This window comes from Hippocampus guttulatus, chromosome 18 (assembly GCF_054856545.1).
Source record: "Hippocampus guttulatus isolate MCC_2025c chromosome 18, RoL_Hgut_1.0, whole genome shotgun sequence".
NCBI classification, from domain to species: Eukaryota; Metazoa; Chordata; class Actinopteri; order Syngnathiformes; family Syngnathidae; genus Hippocampus; species Hippocampus guttulatus.
In genome coordinates this window covers 8,753,874-8,774,048 of record NC_141278.1, presented here as the reverse complement: position 1 = coordinate 8,774,048, position 20,175 = coordinate 8,753,874, and the positions used below count along the sequence as shown (strand labels likewise).

Sequence of the window (20,175 nt, the reverse complement as noted above, 5' to 3'; positions counted from 1 at the left end):
AAAAAAATGCATATTTAGAATATGCTCTACATATCCCAGCGAAAATAATTTGTGTTTTCTGTCCATTTAATCACATTCACGTTTAACAAATGGGCAAGTTTATTATCCAAAGTAAAATAATGACGTTTTTCAGTGACCCCACACTTTTGAACGATAGTGTACACTACAGGCAATCATCATGACTTCTAAACTAATTTCAAGGTGTTTCCATCAAATAACTTGGGTTTTTAATACCTCGTTTCTTATAACGTTGGAGTGGTTAAAAACAACAATTTTAGCACGTGTGACGTTTAATTTCTATAAGGTTCCGTAAACGTCACGATGACGTTGCTGGCGAAGGCTAGAAAGCTTCGACTGAGTAAAACCGGCGAATTGACGATGTCTTTCGGCGTCGAATTTTGGAAAGTCTCGCCTCCGGCTTTTTTTTTTTTTTAATCGATTGTCACGTTCGTTGGTTCGGCCCGTCTTCCAGCCTCAAGACAGCCGGACCGCCACCCCTTTCACTCGGGAGCTTGTCGCGTGACAAGTTGGTTGACAACTCTTTTGACGATAGCATCTTTAGCTTTGTTACCCAAGCTTAGCTTAGCCTAGCTGGGTTGTTTTCAGTTTCGCCCCGGTGATGCGCGAAGGGATATCGGCCTTGGGTGAACGTTTTCCGCCGCCGTCGCACCGCCGTTAATCATTAACGCAACCCGGGATTGCGTAGTACGCCGAGCCCGGTGTGTCGGACAAACTCCGGCACCGACGTTTCGAGATAAACGACAAAACGGTTAGCCCGGAGCTAACGGCGGCGACCCAGCCGACCAGCTCGCTCGTTCGACAGGAACCGGACAGCCGAGCGGCGTGCAATGGCCAGCGACACTGAAACAGGATTTAGATGGCGGGCCAACGGGGACAGCGCACCAGGCCCGCGGCCCGATCCCGACGACTGCCGAGGAGGGACGACTATGAAGACCCTGGCGCGGCTGTGTAGCAGGGACGAAGAGGAACGGGCGGCGGCTCTCGAGGAGCTCAGCCAAGGGGTTCTGGTGTGTCTGGGTCTGGACCGGCCTGGTTCGACGCGGCTGGGCAAGGAGACGCTTCTGCATCTGCTGCGGCTGGCCCGGTCCTGTCCGTTGCGGGAGGTGCGATCTAGGGCCACCGAGCTGTTGCGGGCCGCACAGGTGAGTACCAGCACAAGCTGAGAGCGAACCAAGGCAGTGGACCATCGGTGTTTGGGGTGTTACTGACTGAGACCAGAACGGGAATAGTTCATGCCGCTCAAAAATGTTGCAGAATTGCCTATATTAATATTTTAAACCTTAAATGCACCCAAACTAGTCCGAAGGCACTCAAGCATCAGTCTATTGCAATTTGGGGAAAAATTGCACTTCTACAAATAAATGGCTTTCAGATTAGATTGAGAAAAAAATGCATCATATATGCAATAACGCTGGTGTGTCAATAGAAATATCAGTCTAACACAACAATAAAATAATACAAAACAAAAACAATACAACAGAACACCCAACATAAAAATGGACAATAATACAATCATAACTATTACTGCATACACCTTGTTTGATGCAGTTATAGACCGTTAGCTTTTAATGATAGCTTCAGCATTGGTTCAATTTCCCGCCTTCCTTTTGGACCAGTACTGAAATCTTATTTAAGCTGGCTGGCTATCAGTTGGTGGTCCAACCCCTGCTAGTCTTTTGCTAATATGGGTACTTTTAGGACGTTCGAGTAGAGCACAACAAATGCACAGTTATGAAAGTCACCATTTGTAATATGTAATCATTGTCAGACCAGTTAAGTGCTAATTTTGACATGCCATCTTGACAATACAGTAAATGGACCAACACCACCACAAAAGAGAACACTGGGTTAAATGTGAAAACTTAGACTATTTGTTGAAAATACCTCAGCTGCAGTTAAGTTTATCACACTAATCAATAAAGTGTCAGAAAACAAAAAGTTAGATTTGATAGTTTCTACTCGTTTCATCAGACGTGCACGTAGAAGGTGATGCAAGACTCCTCAGTGGTGAGGCACAAACAAGCAGCCTAAGCCACGCCCCCCTTTGGTCTTCCGCGCCGACTTACTGTTGTGGCCACGCCCCTATTGGTCATGGCTCGCCCACTTCCTGATGAAGCCAAACGCCCTTCACTATTTCTGACAAAACAAGCTGCAGTTTTTCTTCCAAATGTTCCTCGAGGAAATAGCCAGGAGGACTTTTGTCTACTGGAAATGTCGGTGAGTTTAGCTCCTTATTGTGAAATGTTTTATTTTGGCGCTCAAGCCAATTTTCAAGGGCCGCCTGTCAGATTACAGTTCAAGGTGTGCCATCAAAAAGATTGTTGAATGAGATTTGAGAGCAAAACAAAGCTGACTTTTATGAAGGCATTTTCCTTTGAATTTGACTTTAATGGGGGAAGAAAAAAAGTAACACCAATTTTTATTTTACTCCTGGGAATTCTGAAGTGATTGTGCCATATTTCATAAATATTGAACATTATTATTATTGTATTAATGTGTGAGTTACTCAAAATGATGACAGACCTTTCCTGCTTTCGGAAAGCAAAAAAGTTCAACAAACGAGTCCCATTACTTAAATTCAACATTTGTGCAATACCGTGACTTGATTGATGTCGATTCTACACAGCCCGAAAGAAATCATTTTAGCATGTGCACTGCTATTATCAATGTTGTAAAAATAAAGTTAAAATGACTTTCTATTTAGGTGGTTATGTTATAAGCTAACGATATCCAATTCCCTTATAATTTTGTTTTTGCTAAATTATTATTAATACCTGTATTAGATAATGCATTCTATTATAATCTTGTAATTTGACCGTCATTTTTTTTTTTTTTTTTTCTTGACAACTTAAGTAAATATTTGAGTCTGGCTAAGTAACTGATGAAACAACAAGCACCTCAGAGATAACCGTCGGTTTAGGCCAGATTTGTCTGACAAAACAATTTGACACAAATAAGTCAATAGCCTCCCGTGGACTTCAGTACACTTTAAAATGTAACACTAAACAAGAATGATTTTAGCCTGACTCATTTTGACGTGTTCACACTTTCGCAACGACCCATCACCATGATCTCGCCACGTCAGGCTCACCAGCAGCGTTTCCCAACACTATGGTTTTTTTTTCAACACATCTTTGTCCTCTTGATCACCAGGAGCAAGGAGTTGAAGTTCCTCGCGCCCTGGCCTCGGGTCCCAGTGCCTTTATTCCTGCCAAACAGGCGAGTCGCTTCCACTCACAACAGCCTCATTTGAGGTTTGAAGAGAAATGAGTCTGCAAATGTCTTTACATTTCCAAAATGTCCTTTGTGGCATTGCATTTTTTTTATTTAAGCATTTAAAAATAATTGTACTGAAATAAAAGTTTCAAAAGAATATTTATGATCAAATGCAAATGTATTGTACTTAAGTTAAATACAACTGTACAACTGAACTGCGGTTAGGCGGTGATTCATTAGCGTACCGCTAAAGGGAGCTTGCAGACTATACTTGAAGAATCACTGTTCTTCTTAATGACATGAAAGTGAAAGCAACAGTGTCGAAGTAGGAATCAGTTTTCGGCCAATTTAAAGTCATTTGTAGATAAGGCAGAATGACAAAATGGCGCAGGGGTTACACATGTGAAATTGCGCTCCGCTTGAATATTACATTTTCCACCCCATATCCAAAAATAATGCTCTTGTGTCCGGAAATAACACTTTTCCTCTGGGATTAGATCTTGAAAGATGGTCCGGACCAGGACATCCTGATCGAGTCCTTCCTGTCTCTGGGCCGCGTGGACCACGTTACCATGGTGATGGCACTGCACCCCGCCTACCTCAGCTGCTTTCTGAGGACCCAGCATGCTTTGTTGGAGATGGACGGCCCCCTGCCTCGCCACTGGAGACACTACATCGCCATCATGGTGAGCAGTGCCAAACGGACTTCCCCTGTCCACCCGACGCCCAACAAAACCGATGTCTGCCTTTGAACCCTTTTAGGGGCAGCAGTGGACAGCCTATCAGGTTATCATTTATTGGCGCATGAAAGGGTTAATCCGCCTGCTCGTTCCCTCAGGCCGCCGCCCGCCACCACTGCTCCTACGTGGTACAGCAGCACAGCGCCAGCTTTTTGGAAGCCGGCGGAGACGAGAGCTGGCTGAGTGGGCTGCAGAATGCCCCGCCCAAACTCAGAGGTCTCAGCCCCCTCAACAAACTGCTGGCCCACAGACCCTGGCTCATCACACAGCTGCACATCCAGGTCTACCCTAAATATATTCTTGAGGACATTTAACCTAAAAGGCTTCTTAAATTAAAAATGTACAGTAAGTGAGAAGTATCTGGCCGTGGTAAATAAAACAAAAAAAACAATTGAAAGCTCCTCGAACTTAAGTTGTAAGTGCGGCTCTATTTCGAAAGAAAAAAAAAATACCGTATTGGCCCGAATATAAGACGGCCCTGATTATAAGACGACCCCCTCTTTTTCAAGACTCAAGTTTGAAAAAAGACTTTTTGAACACCAAATTAATTTTTACACAGAAATTAATGACAGTACATCTGAAACAAATGATTCTAACAATATATTTGAGAGAAAAAGCATGTTATTTTGCCTCATTCAAATCTTAATATCTGAGCATTTAAATATGTAAACTAAAGTGCAATCACATTCGTAAATGAATGGCTTCTGGTTTTTGAAATGTAAATTACATCATAACTTCTCCTCAGCTGCCGGTTAACCTGGCCGATCTTCGACCCACTTTTCTCCAGATCAGTGGTGTCAAACATACATCCCGCGGGCCGGAACCGGCCCCCAAGGAGATTCGATCAGGCCCGCAGGATCATTTAAAAGTGAAGAAAATGCATTAAAGACACGGAATGAATATTTTTAATAAAATGCAATTCGTGGATTATCCGATAGGGGGCCCCTTGTTTTGATCAGAGTAGAAGACATTATTTTGATCAGATAAGAAAACGGCAGTCTCAGTCTGTTACTGAGACAGACCCAACACAGCATTGCGCCAATGCTTCTTTATATACAGTATAAAAAAAAAAAAAGGAAAGACATGAAATTTTGGTTATTTATAGTGGAGTAGGGTATAATGTTAATGGGCTGGCCCACTTGACATCGAGTCTGTATGTGGCCCACAATGTGAAATGAGTTTGACATCCCGCTCCAGATTGTCGCTAGGTTTCTCCATTTTCTGTTATCTCTTCTATTATTTTCTTCTCTTTTCTTTCTTACCGCTATTTTTTATTTTTCTTCTTCGTGCTACCGCTATTTTTATTTTTATTCTTCGTGATAGGGGTTCACTTTGGCCTGGGGAGTCAAGTTCAGCATTCGCTTCAATGATATCTGGCGCCATCTAGCGTCGTGAATGGGTATAATGTCTCGACCCCGAATATAAGACGACCCCCACTTTTTCAGTCTTATTTCAATGCAAAAAACACCGTCTTATATTCAGGCCAATACGGTATCCCCCTAATGCGTCCTTCCACAGGAGCTTGTCTATCCGGGCGCCGAGCTGCGCTGGTCACTGGCCGAGCTGATCCACGCCGTCATCCTGATGACGCACGCCCACGCGCTCTGCTCCTTCGTGTGGGGCTGCGGCCTCAACCCCGAGCCGGATCACGCGGGCGGCCACACCTTCCGGCCGCCGTCGCCCGGCCACCCCACCCGCAGCCCCCAAAGCCCGGCGAATGAGGACAGCCGGCAGGAGGTAAGGACTGAGGTGCTCTTGTACGGGACAGGATGGGTTTTTTTTGGTATTGCTGTCAAGAGACCTGAACGGAACTGCTAAATGACGAAATTGTTGTGGTTGCATAGCTGGTGGATGGCGCAGTGGAAGTGGAAGTGCTGATGAAGAGGATGGTAGAGCTGCAGGAGCAGCAGGAGGAAGAGTGTACGCAGGAGGAGAGGGTCACACGCTTCGAGAGGGAGCGAAGCGAGAGTATCCCCACCGGTACGTCCTTCGATGAAATGAAACCAAGAAGTGTCTCGAGAATTCCCGATACAATGTTGCTCGTCTGACACTTCTGTTCTCTCTTTAGCTTTGGTGCGAGGCGCGCCACCCGAGAGGCTCCTTCACCTCATGGAGGACCCGGATTTCAGATACGAGGACTTTGCACCCAGAGGAGAGCAGGCTCCGCCCACCATGAGAGCCCAGGTAATGGCTGCCTTATTTCAAGACAACCTCGGTTGCCTTCTGTCGCTTGACGTGGCATTTTGGGTACATGCAGGACTACTCTTGGGAGGACCACGGCTACTCGCTGGTTAACAGGCTGCTGCCGGACATGGGACAGCTGCTTGACGAGAAATTCCAGGTAGCACTCCTCTCCCATTCCTTCCACACATAGCCATTTGTCTCATCTGATGGCAACAAAAGTGAGCGCACCCTAGACCGAGAATGTCCAAATTGTGGCGAAAAACTCCGAAATGAAACCGTGGCATAATGGAGTTGAGTTTTCTGTTCTGAGGTGGTGAGCAACCTGACGTACCACCGGATGGCCATGCACGAGGGTGTGGACACGCACACGCTGAGGAAAGCCCTGTGGAACTACATCCACTGTCTCTACGGGATACGGTCAGTGCAGCCCTTTTTTTTTTTTGGTCTTCATCGCTCCACCGCCATGGCACGCATTGAATGAACGAGCCCGCCGCCGTGATTTGCGCCACAGGTATGACGACTACGACTACGGCAGCGTCAACGTGCTGCTGGAGCGCTCCCTTAAAGTGTTCATCAAGACCATGGCCTGCCATCCCGAGCAGACCACGGGGCACATCTACCACGCCTTCTGGAGGCACTTCAGGCACTCGGAGAAGGTACACACACACACACACGATAGTTTTGCATTTTTCATTTGGAGTTGGGTTTTATTTTCTTTTGACAATTTTTATGTATTTATTTTTTTAATTCAGTTTTAATTTGTTTTTGAAGTTTTTTTTTAAATTCCTTTGGCTAATTTTTATTAGTTTTATTGTTTATTAATATGAAATATTTGTTAAGTGTCAGATATATTTTTTCAAGTATTATGGAACTACAATCCTCCGACTCAATACCAAAATTAAACATTTTTAAAATGAACCCCCAAAGCTCATGTATGATATTATTTGACAAAGACAAAAACGCAGGACATTTTCGCTATAATTTTAATTGATAAATATTGATAAGATTTTTTTTTTAAAACAATTTTCGATTTAATTTTGTTAATGAAAATGGTATTTCAAATTTTGTAGTATTTTGTTTTCATTAACGATACGAACCTTGGCACACTTGAGGCACGAGACACAGTCCACTTAACATGTAACACACACACCCACACTGAACACACAATTGTAACGCACTACGCACACCTCACAGACACACTTCAAGCACGCAACACACTTTTAAAAAAAAATGCACGTTTAACACTCACTGAATAATTTAAACATGCACGCTTGAGACATTTAACACACTAAACACTTACCATGCAGACCTAACATGCTTGGTGCACGCGTAAACGTGATGTCATTGTTGTGTGTTGTTGAAATGTTATCATATTGTAACGTGTGTGTGTGTTTTTGTCAGGTGCACGCCAACCTGATCGTGTTGGAGGCTCGCCTGCAAGCAGCGCTGTTGTACACGCTGCGAGCCATCACTCACTACATGAGATGACCACCACCATCACCACGTTTGCCGATGCTGAGCCAGCTGTGTGTTTGTGTTGTTCTTTCCCACCATGGCCTCCTTCCAACCAAATGTTTTGCCCACGCAGCCGATGCTTATATTTGCATATCTTTTTTTTTTTAAGAAAGATAAGAAAACCTTTATTTGTCTCACAATGGAGACATTCCCAATTTACAGAAGCAAAATTATGAAAGGGAGAAAGTAGAAGACTAAAAGTATATAAATCCAGTGTTCAGCGTGTCTGAGCGGCATGCGCCGATTCATATTTAACATGGGTTTTTTTTGCACCAAAAGTATCCACGCCATTCATTTTGCCAGTTGCGACTACTCATCAGGTGTTTGTTTTTTTAATTTATTACGAGTTTTGTTTATGTTGCCCCTACGACTACTTTACACTCACTCCTCCACCGGTGTCCTTAAGCGCACTTTGAGGGCCGAGAGTAAGAAAATGACAAAAAGCTTGTATTTTTCTATTCAATAAATTGAGTTGACACGATAAAAAACAGCGATTGCTGCGGCTTTTGAATACATTCAGCTGAAATTTCTCTTGTACAGTGAAACTGCACATTTGAGAGATGACGTTTATTTTGGCCAGCCTAAAGCACACTTGCGCAATTATGATGCCGTCTGATCAGCATCTTGATAAGCGGTGAAGTCGGAGCGGTTTATTTTCTATGCGATTCAATGAACGACCGCAAGAGGAGGACAAAGTCCAAAGAAGAACGAGTACCGCTTAACTCTCACGCTCGCCTTTCTCGAAACTTTTTCAACTGCTTTCAGTCAACTTTAAAATACTAGATGCTGTTGCTGTGACGTCGCCAGCCACCACAGACCGCTCTTGCCCATTAATCAACAATGTGTTGCGCAAAAGCGGAATTTGCGCGTTAGGCGAAAGGCGCCATCTTTCCCCGGCTAGGCCGACGTGAGTGTGCGTGCGCGCTCCAGGGTGGGCCGGCGCGCTTCGGTCCTTTTCCGCTCCGGCTTGCTCGCGCGCACGCTCACGTCGAAAAGTTGGGCAGCAGCTGAGCAAGTGGACGCCCGGCTTCACAGACGACAACATCCACTGGTCAGTATGTCATATTTTATATATTTCTTGATTGTGTATTCAACTTAAAGACTTAGTTTGGACTTTGCTTCCCACGAAGCATCGGGAATCTCTTTACAAGACACTTTAAAAAGGGGAATAGAGTGCGTTTCCTGTGTTTCTGGTGCTCCCGGGATTGTTGTCAAAAGTTGCATTTATAGCAGAAGTCAGGTATCGGTCGATATGAGGTTGCCAACCGGACCGTGACCTTTCCTGTGTTTGTGTGCGCGCGTCTGTCTCGTAGAAGTATGTGCGCGCGCCCGTAACCCGTCTTTTTTTTTTTGTTTAATGCCTCGTGGATTTTATTAGTTTTATTTAGTGGGGAAGTCGGGTAGTTGATAAGACGTTGCGAAACAGGACCTGATGTTCCCTCTGTGTGTGTGCGTGTGAGGGAGTGTGATAGTGAGTGCGTTTCCTGTGTCATTTGGTTCTGATACATTTTTGGTACTTGGTTTTATTTAAGGAAGAAGTCAGGTGAAGTTCTCATCCTGCCCCCAGTTCCCAGATGTTCTTAGTTCAGGATGTGCAACTGGTGGTCTGTGGACCGCAGGTGGCCTGCGGCCACACTGGAGATGGCAGTTATTGTAAAATAAATAAATAATGGGGGGTGGGGACTATGAATTTGATTTCTCTCATAAAGCATATTTGTGGGTTGGGACACATAGTTTTTTTCACCATTTTAAAATGTTTTATGTATGTTTTTGTGGAGGATTTGTGTGTATTTTGGGAGTAGCTGATACATATCAGAGCTTTATCGGCGATTAATGAAGTATGTGGGGATGGTTATATATTTTTGCAACCCCTCAAAAATCCCCTTTAGGTTTTTCAATTTTCCCCATGTATTTCAATAGGCGTCATGTAAAGATAGCTTTTGATTATTCACAGGCCTTATGCTTTTGTGTTCTTAGTTTTATTTTGGGCAGAAATGAGGTATTAAGCCAGTATGACGATCCCAAATAAACCCTGATGTTTCCAGATGTTCTCAGAATGCGTCTGCTATTGCATGTTTGTGTGTGTGTGTGTGTGTGTGTGGGAGATATCACTGAGTCACTTTGGAATGCTGACTGACGGACAAGGAGACGAAAAAAAGGAAGTTGAATTAAGTGAGAATGTCCATGCTGACGCTGTATTAGGTGGCAAAGTTCAACTGTCAGGCAGGGATGGGTTGCCACTGAATCACTTGTGGCGGAATTCACAGATTCACCCCCCCCCCCCTCCCTCTGGATGCCTTCCGAGATGGCCTTCCCATCTCACTCGTCCCCGCTTGTCCATATCATAGGCGGAGGAGCCGTCTTGGAATTTTTCCATGAGAAGGAAGGAACTAGGCGGCGGGTGGGTGGGCTGTTTCGGTTGTGGTGCCCCCCCCAGTAACAGTTCATCGACAATCAGGTGGACGACATACCTGTATACGCCATCTGTCTGGCGGTAACCATAGCAACCGTCCACCGGAATGCTTCAGAATGTCAGATTGAGGGAGGACATGACGACATCATGCGGAAACAGGGCTTTTCCTTTTTTACAGCCCCCCGCCCCCAACCCCTTCCTTGAGTGTGTACCTACGCCATTTGAGTGTGTGTGTAACAATGTGTGTGTGCCTAACACTTCCCATTGTCCTATCATCCTGCACACTTGCGCTGCGCATCCTGTCGGGGCTTCCTGGGAATGTGCGAGTGTGGCGAGGCACGACAAAGAAATTTTAGAAAAAAGAGGAACAACAGAGAAAAAGAAGAACTTGCAGTGTGAAAGTACAAAACTGTACAGTACATAGCAATTGTGTGTGTGGTTGTGGTTGTGTGTTTGTGTAGAATTCCCGAGCGCGAGCAGCTTATCTGCACAGTTGTCCGTGCAGGAAAAGGGTGTGTCACTCGGATTTGGGTGTTTTGCGGACATGATTTATGTGAGCACGCAGCACAAGCCGATTCTCATTAATAGAAAGAATTAAAGCGGGTCGTTTTCTGGCCAAATGGCCACTCAGAACCAAAAATGGCGGACTTCCTGTGTATTTTCAAGCACGACTTCTTGAGACTTTTTTTTTTTTTTTTGGGGGGGTCTACCCATGATATGTTTACCAGATTTTGAAGTTTCTCTGTAAACCTGGCTTGGGTTGAATTTTCAAAGGGTTAAGTCAGAGTTTCATGTTTTATGGCAAGTCATCAAAAATGGCAGTTTCAAACAAAAATGGCAGACTTTCTTTGTATTTTCACATATGGCTTCTTGGGACTCATATTTACCGAATTCCATGTTGCAAAGCTAAACTGGGCTCGGGGGATGACTTATGTCTGACTTTTTGTATCTTTTGGGCCATGTTTTTTACATTTTTTATTTTTCTTTAATGGGTCGGTGGAAACGGCTTCAGGTGCTGTATTTCAAAAGTCTGAGGCCTTTATCAGTCATTTCTTTCTACACGTGTCTAAGGGGCAATGCGGTGTGTTTGTGTGTGGTTATGTGTTTGAAGGGTAACATGAGTTTCCAGGAAAAGGGGGGTGGGGGGCATCGGAGGGGTGAACAGGAAGCATGAACATGGCTAACTTCCTGTTGCTCCCCTGATGGTGGACCTGATAGTCATGCCTCTGCGTGGAGCAAAATTGTGAGTGGGCTTATTGTTGAAAAGTAAACCCACTGGCCATTTTATTAGGTACATCATTTAATGTGCAATATAGAAAAAAATGTGCCTTGACAAAAATTTACATACAGTCCAGTCCTGAGCTAACTTTAAAATAAGTAATATGTATAAAATATTTTTTTTTAAAAATGTCAATTTGCATATTTGTCACATTTTTAATCATTTAGAATTAATGTAATTATTATTAATTTATTCATTTGTTAGATCACTACATAAATTACATTTATTTTACTAATATTTAGCTATTTTCTAAAATCCTTTAATCATGTAATATATACGAACCAATTATTTAATGAGATAAATGAACACAAAATACATGAATAAATACGAGTAAAATCCGCAAAATTGTTTCATAGTAAAATCATGTATTTTTTTTTCTCATGTTGTGGTTTATAATTAATTCAAGTAATGCATTCAGCTCTGGGCGAAGTAGACATGCGCCCAATATGCGCACGTCCAACTTTTAATGAGAATCACTCTGTAAAGATTTTGAGGCGGGAGCAGGTCACAGGTCGGACGCCGACAACTTGAATTGTCTTGCAAGTGTACCTAATCAAAATTCCGGATGCTGTGTTGCATTGTGGTTACTTTTTGCACACCCGTTGGCATGACACAATGCCCTTGGTGTAAGTTTTCACATGCTCACACCGACATAGGACAAACGCAGGTTATTTCACCATACACCCCCCCCCCCCCCCACACACACACACGCACATGTTGAACTATTGACAAGCCAGGATGACACAGGCGTCTCTTTTCGAAACAGCGAGAGGCCAAAAAGAGGATGTGGCTAACTTCGCATCTATCTTCCTTATCTCCTGTCCTCCTCATCTATAACTTCTTCTTCTTCTTCTTCTTCTTTGTTTGTGGTTCTGTGGCGTCAGCGGTGGCGATGTTGATTGACCGATGATCTGACGCAGGAAAAAGACATCAGGTGAGAGAAAGTAACGAGTAAATACAGTATAGTATTTTAACAAGAATAACACTGATAGTAGTATGTGTATATCTCTTGTCACAGCAGATGTAATAGTACTAGAAGTATTAATAATAATCATGTCTACCTAATGTCAATGAGTACAGGTAGTTGAGTGGAACACTTTTTGACTTAACAAATGAATTGGTTTGTCTGGTAGTGTTTTGTTTTTGTTTTTTTAGCAACAGAGATTTGTTTGTAAGTTTGAGTGAGTCCTCATCGCCATGCTATTAACTAACTGAATGAGGGTGTCCCCCAAGGTTCAATTTTAGGCCCCCTTCTTTTTATTTTTTTTTAACCTGCCGCAACGTGGTATCATCAGGAGACACAGTATAAATGTTCACAGTTACGCTGATGATAAAGTTCTACTTATGTATCAAGTACTACTTAAATTGCTAGCTAGAATTTCCTTCTGGATCAAAAAGTATAAATAATATAAAGTAAACAAGGTAGTAGTAAGAGTACATTATTATAAGTAGTACTTGTAGTCGTTGTAAAGTGTATAATGAATAAAGTGTGTTGTGTGACCGTGTTCCATGTCCAGACGCCGACCTTGTCTGTGCGCGGCGACTATGGGTTGTGCTTGTTGCAAGCAGAAGAAGTCGGCCGAATTCGAGGCGGCTGCCTTAACCGCCACCTCCGGGGGTGCCAATGCTTCAGTGCAGTCTCCTAGCAACGGCGATGGCGGCTCGTCCGCGGACCCAATACAGGCACGCTACTGTCCAGACCCCACACAGGTGATACCGGACTTCAACAAGGGATTCTCCAGCGGAGCCATCTTCCCCAACTCCAACACGCAGCACTGGTCCGCCGGAGTCACAAGTAGGGACATTTTCAGATTTTTACCGGAAATAGCAGATTGAAATCACTGGCGGCAGCAGCAGTAATAGTCCGCAGCAATGTATGTTGCAATATGTAACTCATATGTGTCAACGATATGGGGTGTGTGTATATGTGGAAGGAAAGTAGGCTATACAAGCTAGCTAAAACTAAACAAAAGGCTACAAAAGCCCGCCTTCCTCGGCGGATATAATAAAAACTCCCAGTGATCGTTCTGTGAGCCTCAAAATAGTCAGTGTTGATTGAGGGCCTTCTTTTGTCCCTCGGGGTGGGGGCGCTACAGGCGGCGGCGTCACACTCTTCATCGCACTCTACGACTACGACGCTCGCACCGAGGATGACCTCACCTTTCAGAAGGGGGAGAAGTTTCAGATCATCAACAACACGTAAGTGCAAATATTGGGTGTATTCATGCTGCTGTTGTTTGGACTGACCAAAACAAAGTACTTGCAAGATCGCAAATCGTCCACCCGATAGGTAATTAATGGACGACATAAGCAATTTATGATTTGCTGTTGTTGATTACAGAGAGGGCGACTGGTGGGAGGCTCGTTCTTTGGACACGGGCAACGCCGGGTACATCCCCTCCAATTACGTAGCTCCGGTCGACTCCATACAGGCCGAGGAGTGAGTACGCAAGCACACACGGATGAGGTGGGGTTTGGTGACCGTGTGTGACCGGATGTTGCTTTTGGCGACAGGTGGTATTTCGGAAAGATGGGGAGGAAGGATGCGGAGAGACAGCTGCTGGGACACGGCAACCAGAGAGGGACTTTTCTCATCCGCGAGAGCGAGACCACCAAAGGTTGGGTGACCACATGCACGTACACACTTGCGCTCGACGGGAGCACATACACCTGCAGATCTAATGTTTGGGTTATTTACTAGCTACATTGGAGGGTCAAAATATTAGGAACAACTGTGATTGTGGTTCAGTTCATTAATAAATGCAACGGTTAAAATTTGATTTGATTTTGATTGCTTACCATCACGTAATTATTATCAGGGCAGTGACTGCCAAAATAAGGTGAAAGTCACAACAACAATTATCAAATTTAAGTGTTTTATCCAAGGTTGTTTGTTTGTTTGTTTTTGTTTGTTTGGGTTTTTTTTCACTTTTCAGTGAGGGAGGGAAAAAATCATATAAAGTCAGTCAGAATTTTGAGGTACACGCTGGTCACTCTGCTTAGACATATGACATGATTTACAAAATGTTTTTTATTTATTTGTCAAGTCTTGTAATTATTAAGATTTTTTAAACTTTATATTTTCATTTCATTATATTATTTCGGTTTATGGTCTATATATTTAATTTTTGAATTTTTTTAATTTTATATTTTCATTTCATTATATTTTTTCAGTTTATGTTCTATATATTTAATTTAAAAACTTTTTTAAAAATTTGTCTATTTCAGTTTTGATCTAGATTTTGTTTTTGTTTTTTTTACTGGATTGATACTGTAGTTTTCGTTCTATTTTTATTCTATATGTGCATTGCACGTGTGTTCAAGAAGAATAAAAATAGGGCAGAACGTATATATAAAACTTAGTCTTAATCTGAAACTAAATAAATAATCACAAATATAGCAAACACAATTAAGAACTATATAAAATACAGCTCATGTGAACAGACTTATCTATATTCTAGATATTTTTAAAATTACATTTAATATTTTGTATACAAATAAACCTGCTGAATTAGACATGGTGTCTTTTTTGCATCCTAGGTGCTTTTTCGCTGTCCATCCGCGACTGGGACGAGAACAAAGGTGACCACGTGAAGCACTATAAGATCCGCAAGCTGGACAACGGAGGCTATTACATCACCACCAGGTCTCAGTTTGACACCGTGCAGCAGCTGGTGGCGCACTACACAGGTAGGACTTGCAACTTTTTTGGAATTGTTTAATTAGGATTTTAGTCCACATTCCTTCGATTGTTGCTCTCATTGTTCTCTGTTTGTTCCTCCCGAAGTCAAACTTTGACTTTTACTGACGTTCATGTGTGCAGAGGTAATTTTTGGGGGCGGGGGGAAAGGGGGCGCATGACCAAGCAAACTTGTTTTGCTTCTTTTTCCCTTCATATGTTTTTTTTTCTACTTCCTGTCTGTTTATCCCATTCCCTGCCCCGGCTCAGAGCGAGCGGCAGGGCTCTGCTGCCGTCTGATCGGCAGCTGCAAGCGCGGCATGCCCAAGCTGGCCGACTTATCGGTGAAGACCAAGGACATGTGGGAGATTCCCCGCGAATCGCTGCAGCTGATTAAAAAGCTGGGCAACGGCCAGTTTGGAGAAGTGTGGATGGGTAGGCCGCAAGGCGGGGGGGGGGGGGTCTTGCACCAGGCAGGGAAAGGAAGGGGAAGGAGGGCTCGGGGGGAGGGAGGTGGGGGTTGCCGAGGGTCTCAGTGGAAGCACACCTGGATCAAAACAAAAATAAGGAAAAAAATATGTGCATCTATATACATTAGGGGTGTGCATCTGCCTCTCTGATTCTGTTCGATTGATGCATTCACATTTGTTTTCAATTCACTTAGTATTCGTTACACGCCTAATCCTTAAAATGACTTGAGAAAATCCAGGCGTGCACAACCAGACCCTTGCCCTCCCTCGCCGTCGCATGCGCACGTACCATTTTCCTCTCACCGCCCATCTCTCTCACTCTTCCTCCCATCCCTCGTTCACTCCATCACCCCATGCATCCCTCCATCCCAAGACACTAACGACGGGCTGTGCTACAACCTGACCAAGGCCTGTCCCAATTGCACGCCGCTCACCATGGGCCTGGGCCGGGATGCCTGGGAGGTGCCCCGGTCCATGTTGTCCCTGCAGAGGAAGCTGGGACATGGCTGCTTTGGGGACGTGTGGATGGGTGAGACCCCGCCAAAAAAAAAAAAAAGCGCAGTTGTTCCATTTTCTCATTGGCTTGGTCCTATGCAAAAGGCCAACACTAGTTTTGTTGTATAAATTACCGATTTTCAGAGAAGCCAAATTATAATATCGTCCGATTAGTGGGATAAATATACATTCAGTTAAGTGAGACCTTTATAAGAACAGACGACAAACTAAATTGGTACTCTGACTGACAAAATTTCGAGATCCTCAGTCATTTTTTTTAGGTTTACTGTAAAACTAAACATGGAAAAAAAAAGAGAAATAGAAACGTCCATCCATCCATCCATTTTCCGAACCGCTTGATCCTCACTAGGGTCGCGGGGGGGTGCTGGAGCCTATCCCAGTTGTCTTCGGGCAGTAGGCGGGGGACACCCTGAATCGGTTGCCAGCCAATCGCAGGGCACACAGAGACGAAATAGAAACGTACCGTATTTAATCAAACCACATATACAAGTCTGCTCGCGTAACGCTTGGACACGATGCAAAATGAATAGCCTCTGTTGTATTGCACCCTGGTGGCCAAAACGCGCACACCACAAACAAAACCCATTGAAGCAATGGATGACATGGTTAGGAAAAAAAAGTGTTACATTTCATTACAATTACCTTTTTTGATCATATTACTTGTTTTTTTAAATCTAAAAAAAATACATGAACATGGTGTTTAAAATGTATTAATTAGAAAACAGTTTTTTTCAATTATCATGCAGTATTCCTATTTAAATAAAAATTATTATTTTTTTAAACTTTAAGTAATCAAATTCCCGCATTGACTTTGTGTGTCTTATCTGTCCCTAAAAGACAGCCGTGTGTTACGCATGTATCCCAGGTACCGCTTTCCATGCATCACGACACGTGCATGCTTATGCAATACGTTCACTTTCACATGTTGTGCATGCGTGTTCGTGTCTCTCCGTAAGCCGCATGCATCCAACATCCCGTCCTTTACGGCGCGTTCTGTACTCTCGACGTGTGTATTGACGCCGGCTCCGTGTTCATGTCAAGGGATGTGGAACGGCACCACCAAGGTTGCGGTGAAGACGCTGAAGCCGGGCACCATGTCCCCCGAGGCCTTCCTGGAGGAGGCTCAGATCATGAAGAGGCTGCGCCACGACAAGCTGGTGCAGCTCTACGCCGTTGTATCCGAGGAGCCCATCTACATTATCACCGAGTTCATGAGCCAAGGTACACGCTTGGTCTCCATGTCATGTTTGGCCAAATGGTGGAAAAGTACTCAGCTTCAATATTTTCACTCATCGCAAAAGTGAAGAACCATCACTTCCTATTTCATTCTGTCCATACAGGAAGTTTACTGGACTTCTTAAAAGACGGCGAGGGGCAAAACCTGAAGCTACCCCAGCTTGTGGACATGGCGGCACAGGTTATTTGACAAATTAACAAATACCGTATTGGCCCGAATATAAGACGGTGTTTTTTTGCATTGAAATAAGACTGAAAAAGTGGGGGTCGTCTTATATTCGGGGTCTCGACATTATACCCATTCACGACGCTAGATGGTGCCAGATATCATTGAAGCGAATGCGGAACTTGACTCCCCAGGCCAAAGCGAACCCCTGCCATGAAGAATAAAAATAAAAATAGCTGTAGCACGAAGAAGAAAAATAAAAAATAGCGGTAAGAAAGAAAACTACACGATTGTGGCTTTTTTAGATCGCAGCGGGGATGGCCTACATCGAAAGGATGAACTACATTCACAGAGACCTGCGGGCCGCCAACATCCTTGTCGGAGACAACCTGGTGTGCAAGATCGCCGACTTTGGCCTGGCAAGGCTCATCGAGGACAACGAGTACACCGCCAGACAAGGTAAGTCAAATACACTTATGCACTGTATGTCTGGAACACGGGAATATGAAAGCACGCTGCCTTGTTGCCATGGTTGCAGGGGCCAAGTTCCCCATCAAATGGACTGCGCCGGAAGCTGCGCTGTACGGGCGCTTCACCATCAAGTCGGACGTGTGGAGTTTCGGCATCCTGCTCACCGAGCTCATCACCAAGGGACGCGTGCCCTACCCAGGTAAAAAGTTTTTGAACATGTCACAACTTTATGGGTGACTTGACTTCACGTGCCACATGTAACACACACACACACTCGTGTGAGATCCAGTCAAAGAGCTGCATGAGAGGTAATGATGTTTCCTTTCATGCGTTGCTAGTTCAACAAAATGTAGAATAAATGATTCTGCTTCAACACTTTAAATGCTGGCAACCGGTTCGGAGTGTACCCCGCCTACTGCCCGATGACCGCTGGGATAGGCTCCAGCACGCCCGCGACCCTCATGAGGATAAGCGGATTCGAAAATGGATGGATGGATGGATTCTCTCCAATTACAAAATGAAAAATGTTGCTGCATGATTTGAATGAAAGAGTTGCGTTTTGGTGGACCTTATGTGAATTTTCACCTGTTAATGTTCGGATAAATGAGGGCTGAAAATGCAATTTTTTTTTTTTGCACAGCTCTGGATCTCATTAGATCATGCAGATATGCCTAATGTTGTACTCTCAGTATGCGTCGTGCATCGCTTCACCATTTCCCCCTTCTCCTCCTCCTCCTCCTCTTCTTCCTCCTCCATCCCCGGAAGGCATGAACAACCGCGAAGTGCTGGAGCAGGTAGAGCGAGGCTACCGGATGGCCTGTGCCCCGGGCTGCCCCGCCTCGCTCCACGAGCTCATGGTGCAGTGTTGGCGACGCGAGGCCGACGAGAGGCACACCTTCGAGTATCTGCAGTCCTTCTTGGAGGATTACTTCACCGCCACCGAGCCACAGTACCAACCCGGCGAGAACCTGTGAAGTACAAAAAGACACGCACAGGAAAGAAAACCCCACACGGAACTAACAGACATTACGACAGCGCTGTCTTTTCCCGCGCCCTTGCGGGACGGACGGGGAAGGCGCCTGGACCTCGGCTAAGCGGACCCTGCAGTGATGTTGCTTTACTCGGTAACCATGACAACAAGGAAGGAGATGTAGATGGTCGGGGAGGAGGGATGCGACTTGGCACAAGATCCTCGCTTCTTTCTCATCCGCCATATAATATTTGTGCCATGCATTTTCGGCATCCTAATGGATTGACCGTCATGTTTTGGCAGAGCAGAGCTTCTGGAACCCTCCTGTGCACTGTGTGAATAGATCACAGTGATGCTTCTGAAACTAGGGTCCCTGGACAATAATTAAATGCAATAAATTATTGTGCCAATCAAACAAACATGATAAACCAATTACACCTCCTGATATACTTAAGTAAGTAGGTAGGTTGAGTATTACTACTGGAATATTTTTTTTCATGAACAGAAGGTGTACTGTTTGAGAATATACTACAATTTTTCCCTTTGAATGTTTTGAGAACCCCGGGATGAGACATCACAAATTCAAGAGGATGTACTCGTCCAGCTACATTGACTTGAACAAATCAGTCAGTTGTGGTATGAAAGTTATTTCAAAACCATGTGAAATATTAGCACCCCCCTCACTTTTTTTTAATACATATATTTTACCTTCAGTTGTGTCTGTAAATTGAGAGAGAGAGAGAGACGGTGAGGAAGAACTTTTAGGTTTTGTATGAGCCGTCTCTTCGTGGTTTTTAATTTAACGCATCACAAAGACCATATAGCAAATTCAGCATTTATTCAGTCATTCATTGGGAGGGCAGGTTGAATGAAAGCATAAAAGGGAAATATGTCATATTTCTGGACTTTTTTCATTGTACCCTTTTTATGTGGACTTTAACCCTGTCATGTTTATTGTAATAAAGATCAGATATATTTGGATGCAATACATCTTTAACATCTCTTATGTTTTTTTTTACTCTTAGACGTCTTGATCTGTGTTGTTTATCTTTTGATATTTTATTGATTTATTTAAAAAAATAGTGAGTTTAAAACTACTATCATTTTGTCATTCACAAATTTATTAATGTGTTTTTACTTTTATTTGCATAACAGACATCCGACGATTTGAGGTCTGTGAACTTACCATGTAGCTGGCATAAAGATGATCTCATACAGTACTTTATTCAATTTTAGTTTCTTAACTCGATTAATTACATTTGTTGTTATTCTTTTTTCTAAACTATATTTATGTATGTA

General features: G+C 43.8%; 2 protein-coding genes across 6 annotated transcripts; both read left to right on the top strand.

The window, feature by feature from the left end:
- The first annotated feature begins 336 nt into the window (after positions 1–336).
- sesn2 (sestrin 2) lies at positions 337–8,167 on the top strand. 2 transcript variants are annotated; one of them, XM_086137263.1, is made up of 11 exons: positions 337–1,163; positions 3,175–3,240; positions 3,735–3,923; positions 4,076–4,258; positions 5,496–5,714; positions 5,822–5,957; positions 6,046–6,161; positions 6,235–6,318; positions 6,472–6,578; positions 6,673–6,817; positions 7,563–8,167. In XM_086137263.1, the coding sequence occupies exons 1-11, from the start codon at positions 849–851 to the stop codon at positions 7,647–7,649; spliced, it is 1,647 nt and encodes a 548-aa protein (XP_085993389.1). In that variant the 5' UTR covers positions 337–848; the 3' UTR covers positions 7,650–8,167. The 2 variants fall into 2 exon arrangements, with proteins under 2 accessions (XP_085993389.1, XP_085993390.1); XM_086137264.1 differs by lacking the exon at positions 337–1,163 and adding an exon at positions 1,610–2,238.
- Positions 8,168–8,562: 395 nt separating this feature from the next.
- On the top strand, positions 8,563–19,873 carry yrk (Yes-related kinase). 4 transcript variants are annotated; one of them, XM_086136408.1, is made up of 14 exons: positions 8,563–8,727; positions 12,253–12,302; positions 12,886–13,163; positions 13,465–13,567; positions 13,710–13,808; positions 13,883–13,986; positions 14,909–15,058; positions 15,318–15,482; positions 15,891–16,046; positions 17,075–17,254; positions 17,374–17,450; positions 17,741–17,894; positions 17,974–18,105; positions 18,672–19,037. In XM_086136408.1, exons 3-14 carry the CDS (start codon positions 12,914–12,916, stop codon positions 18,878–18,880), a joined length of 1,779 nt encoding a protein of 592 aa, XP_085992534.1. In that variant the 5' UTR covers positions 8,563–8,727; positions 12,253–12,302; positions 12,886–12,913; the 3' UTR covers positions 18,881–19,037. The 4 variants fall into 4 exon arrangements, with proteins under 4 accessions (XP_085992534.1, XP_085992531.1, XP_085992533.1 ...); XM_086136407.1 differs by lacking the exon at positions 15,318–15,482 and having other exon boundaries at positions 8,564–8,727; XM_086136406.1 differs by lacking the exon at positions 15,891–16,046 and having other exon boundaries at positions 8,564–8,727.
- The last annotated feature ends 302 nt before the right edge of the window (positions 19,874–20,175 follow it).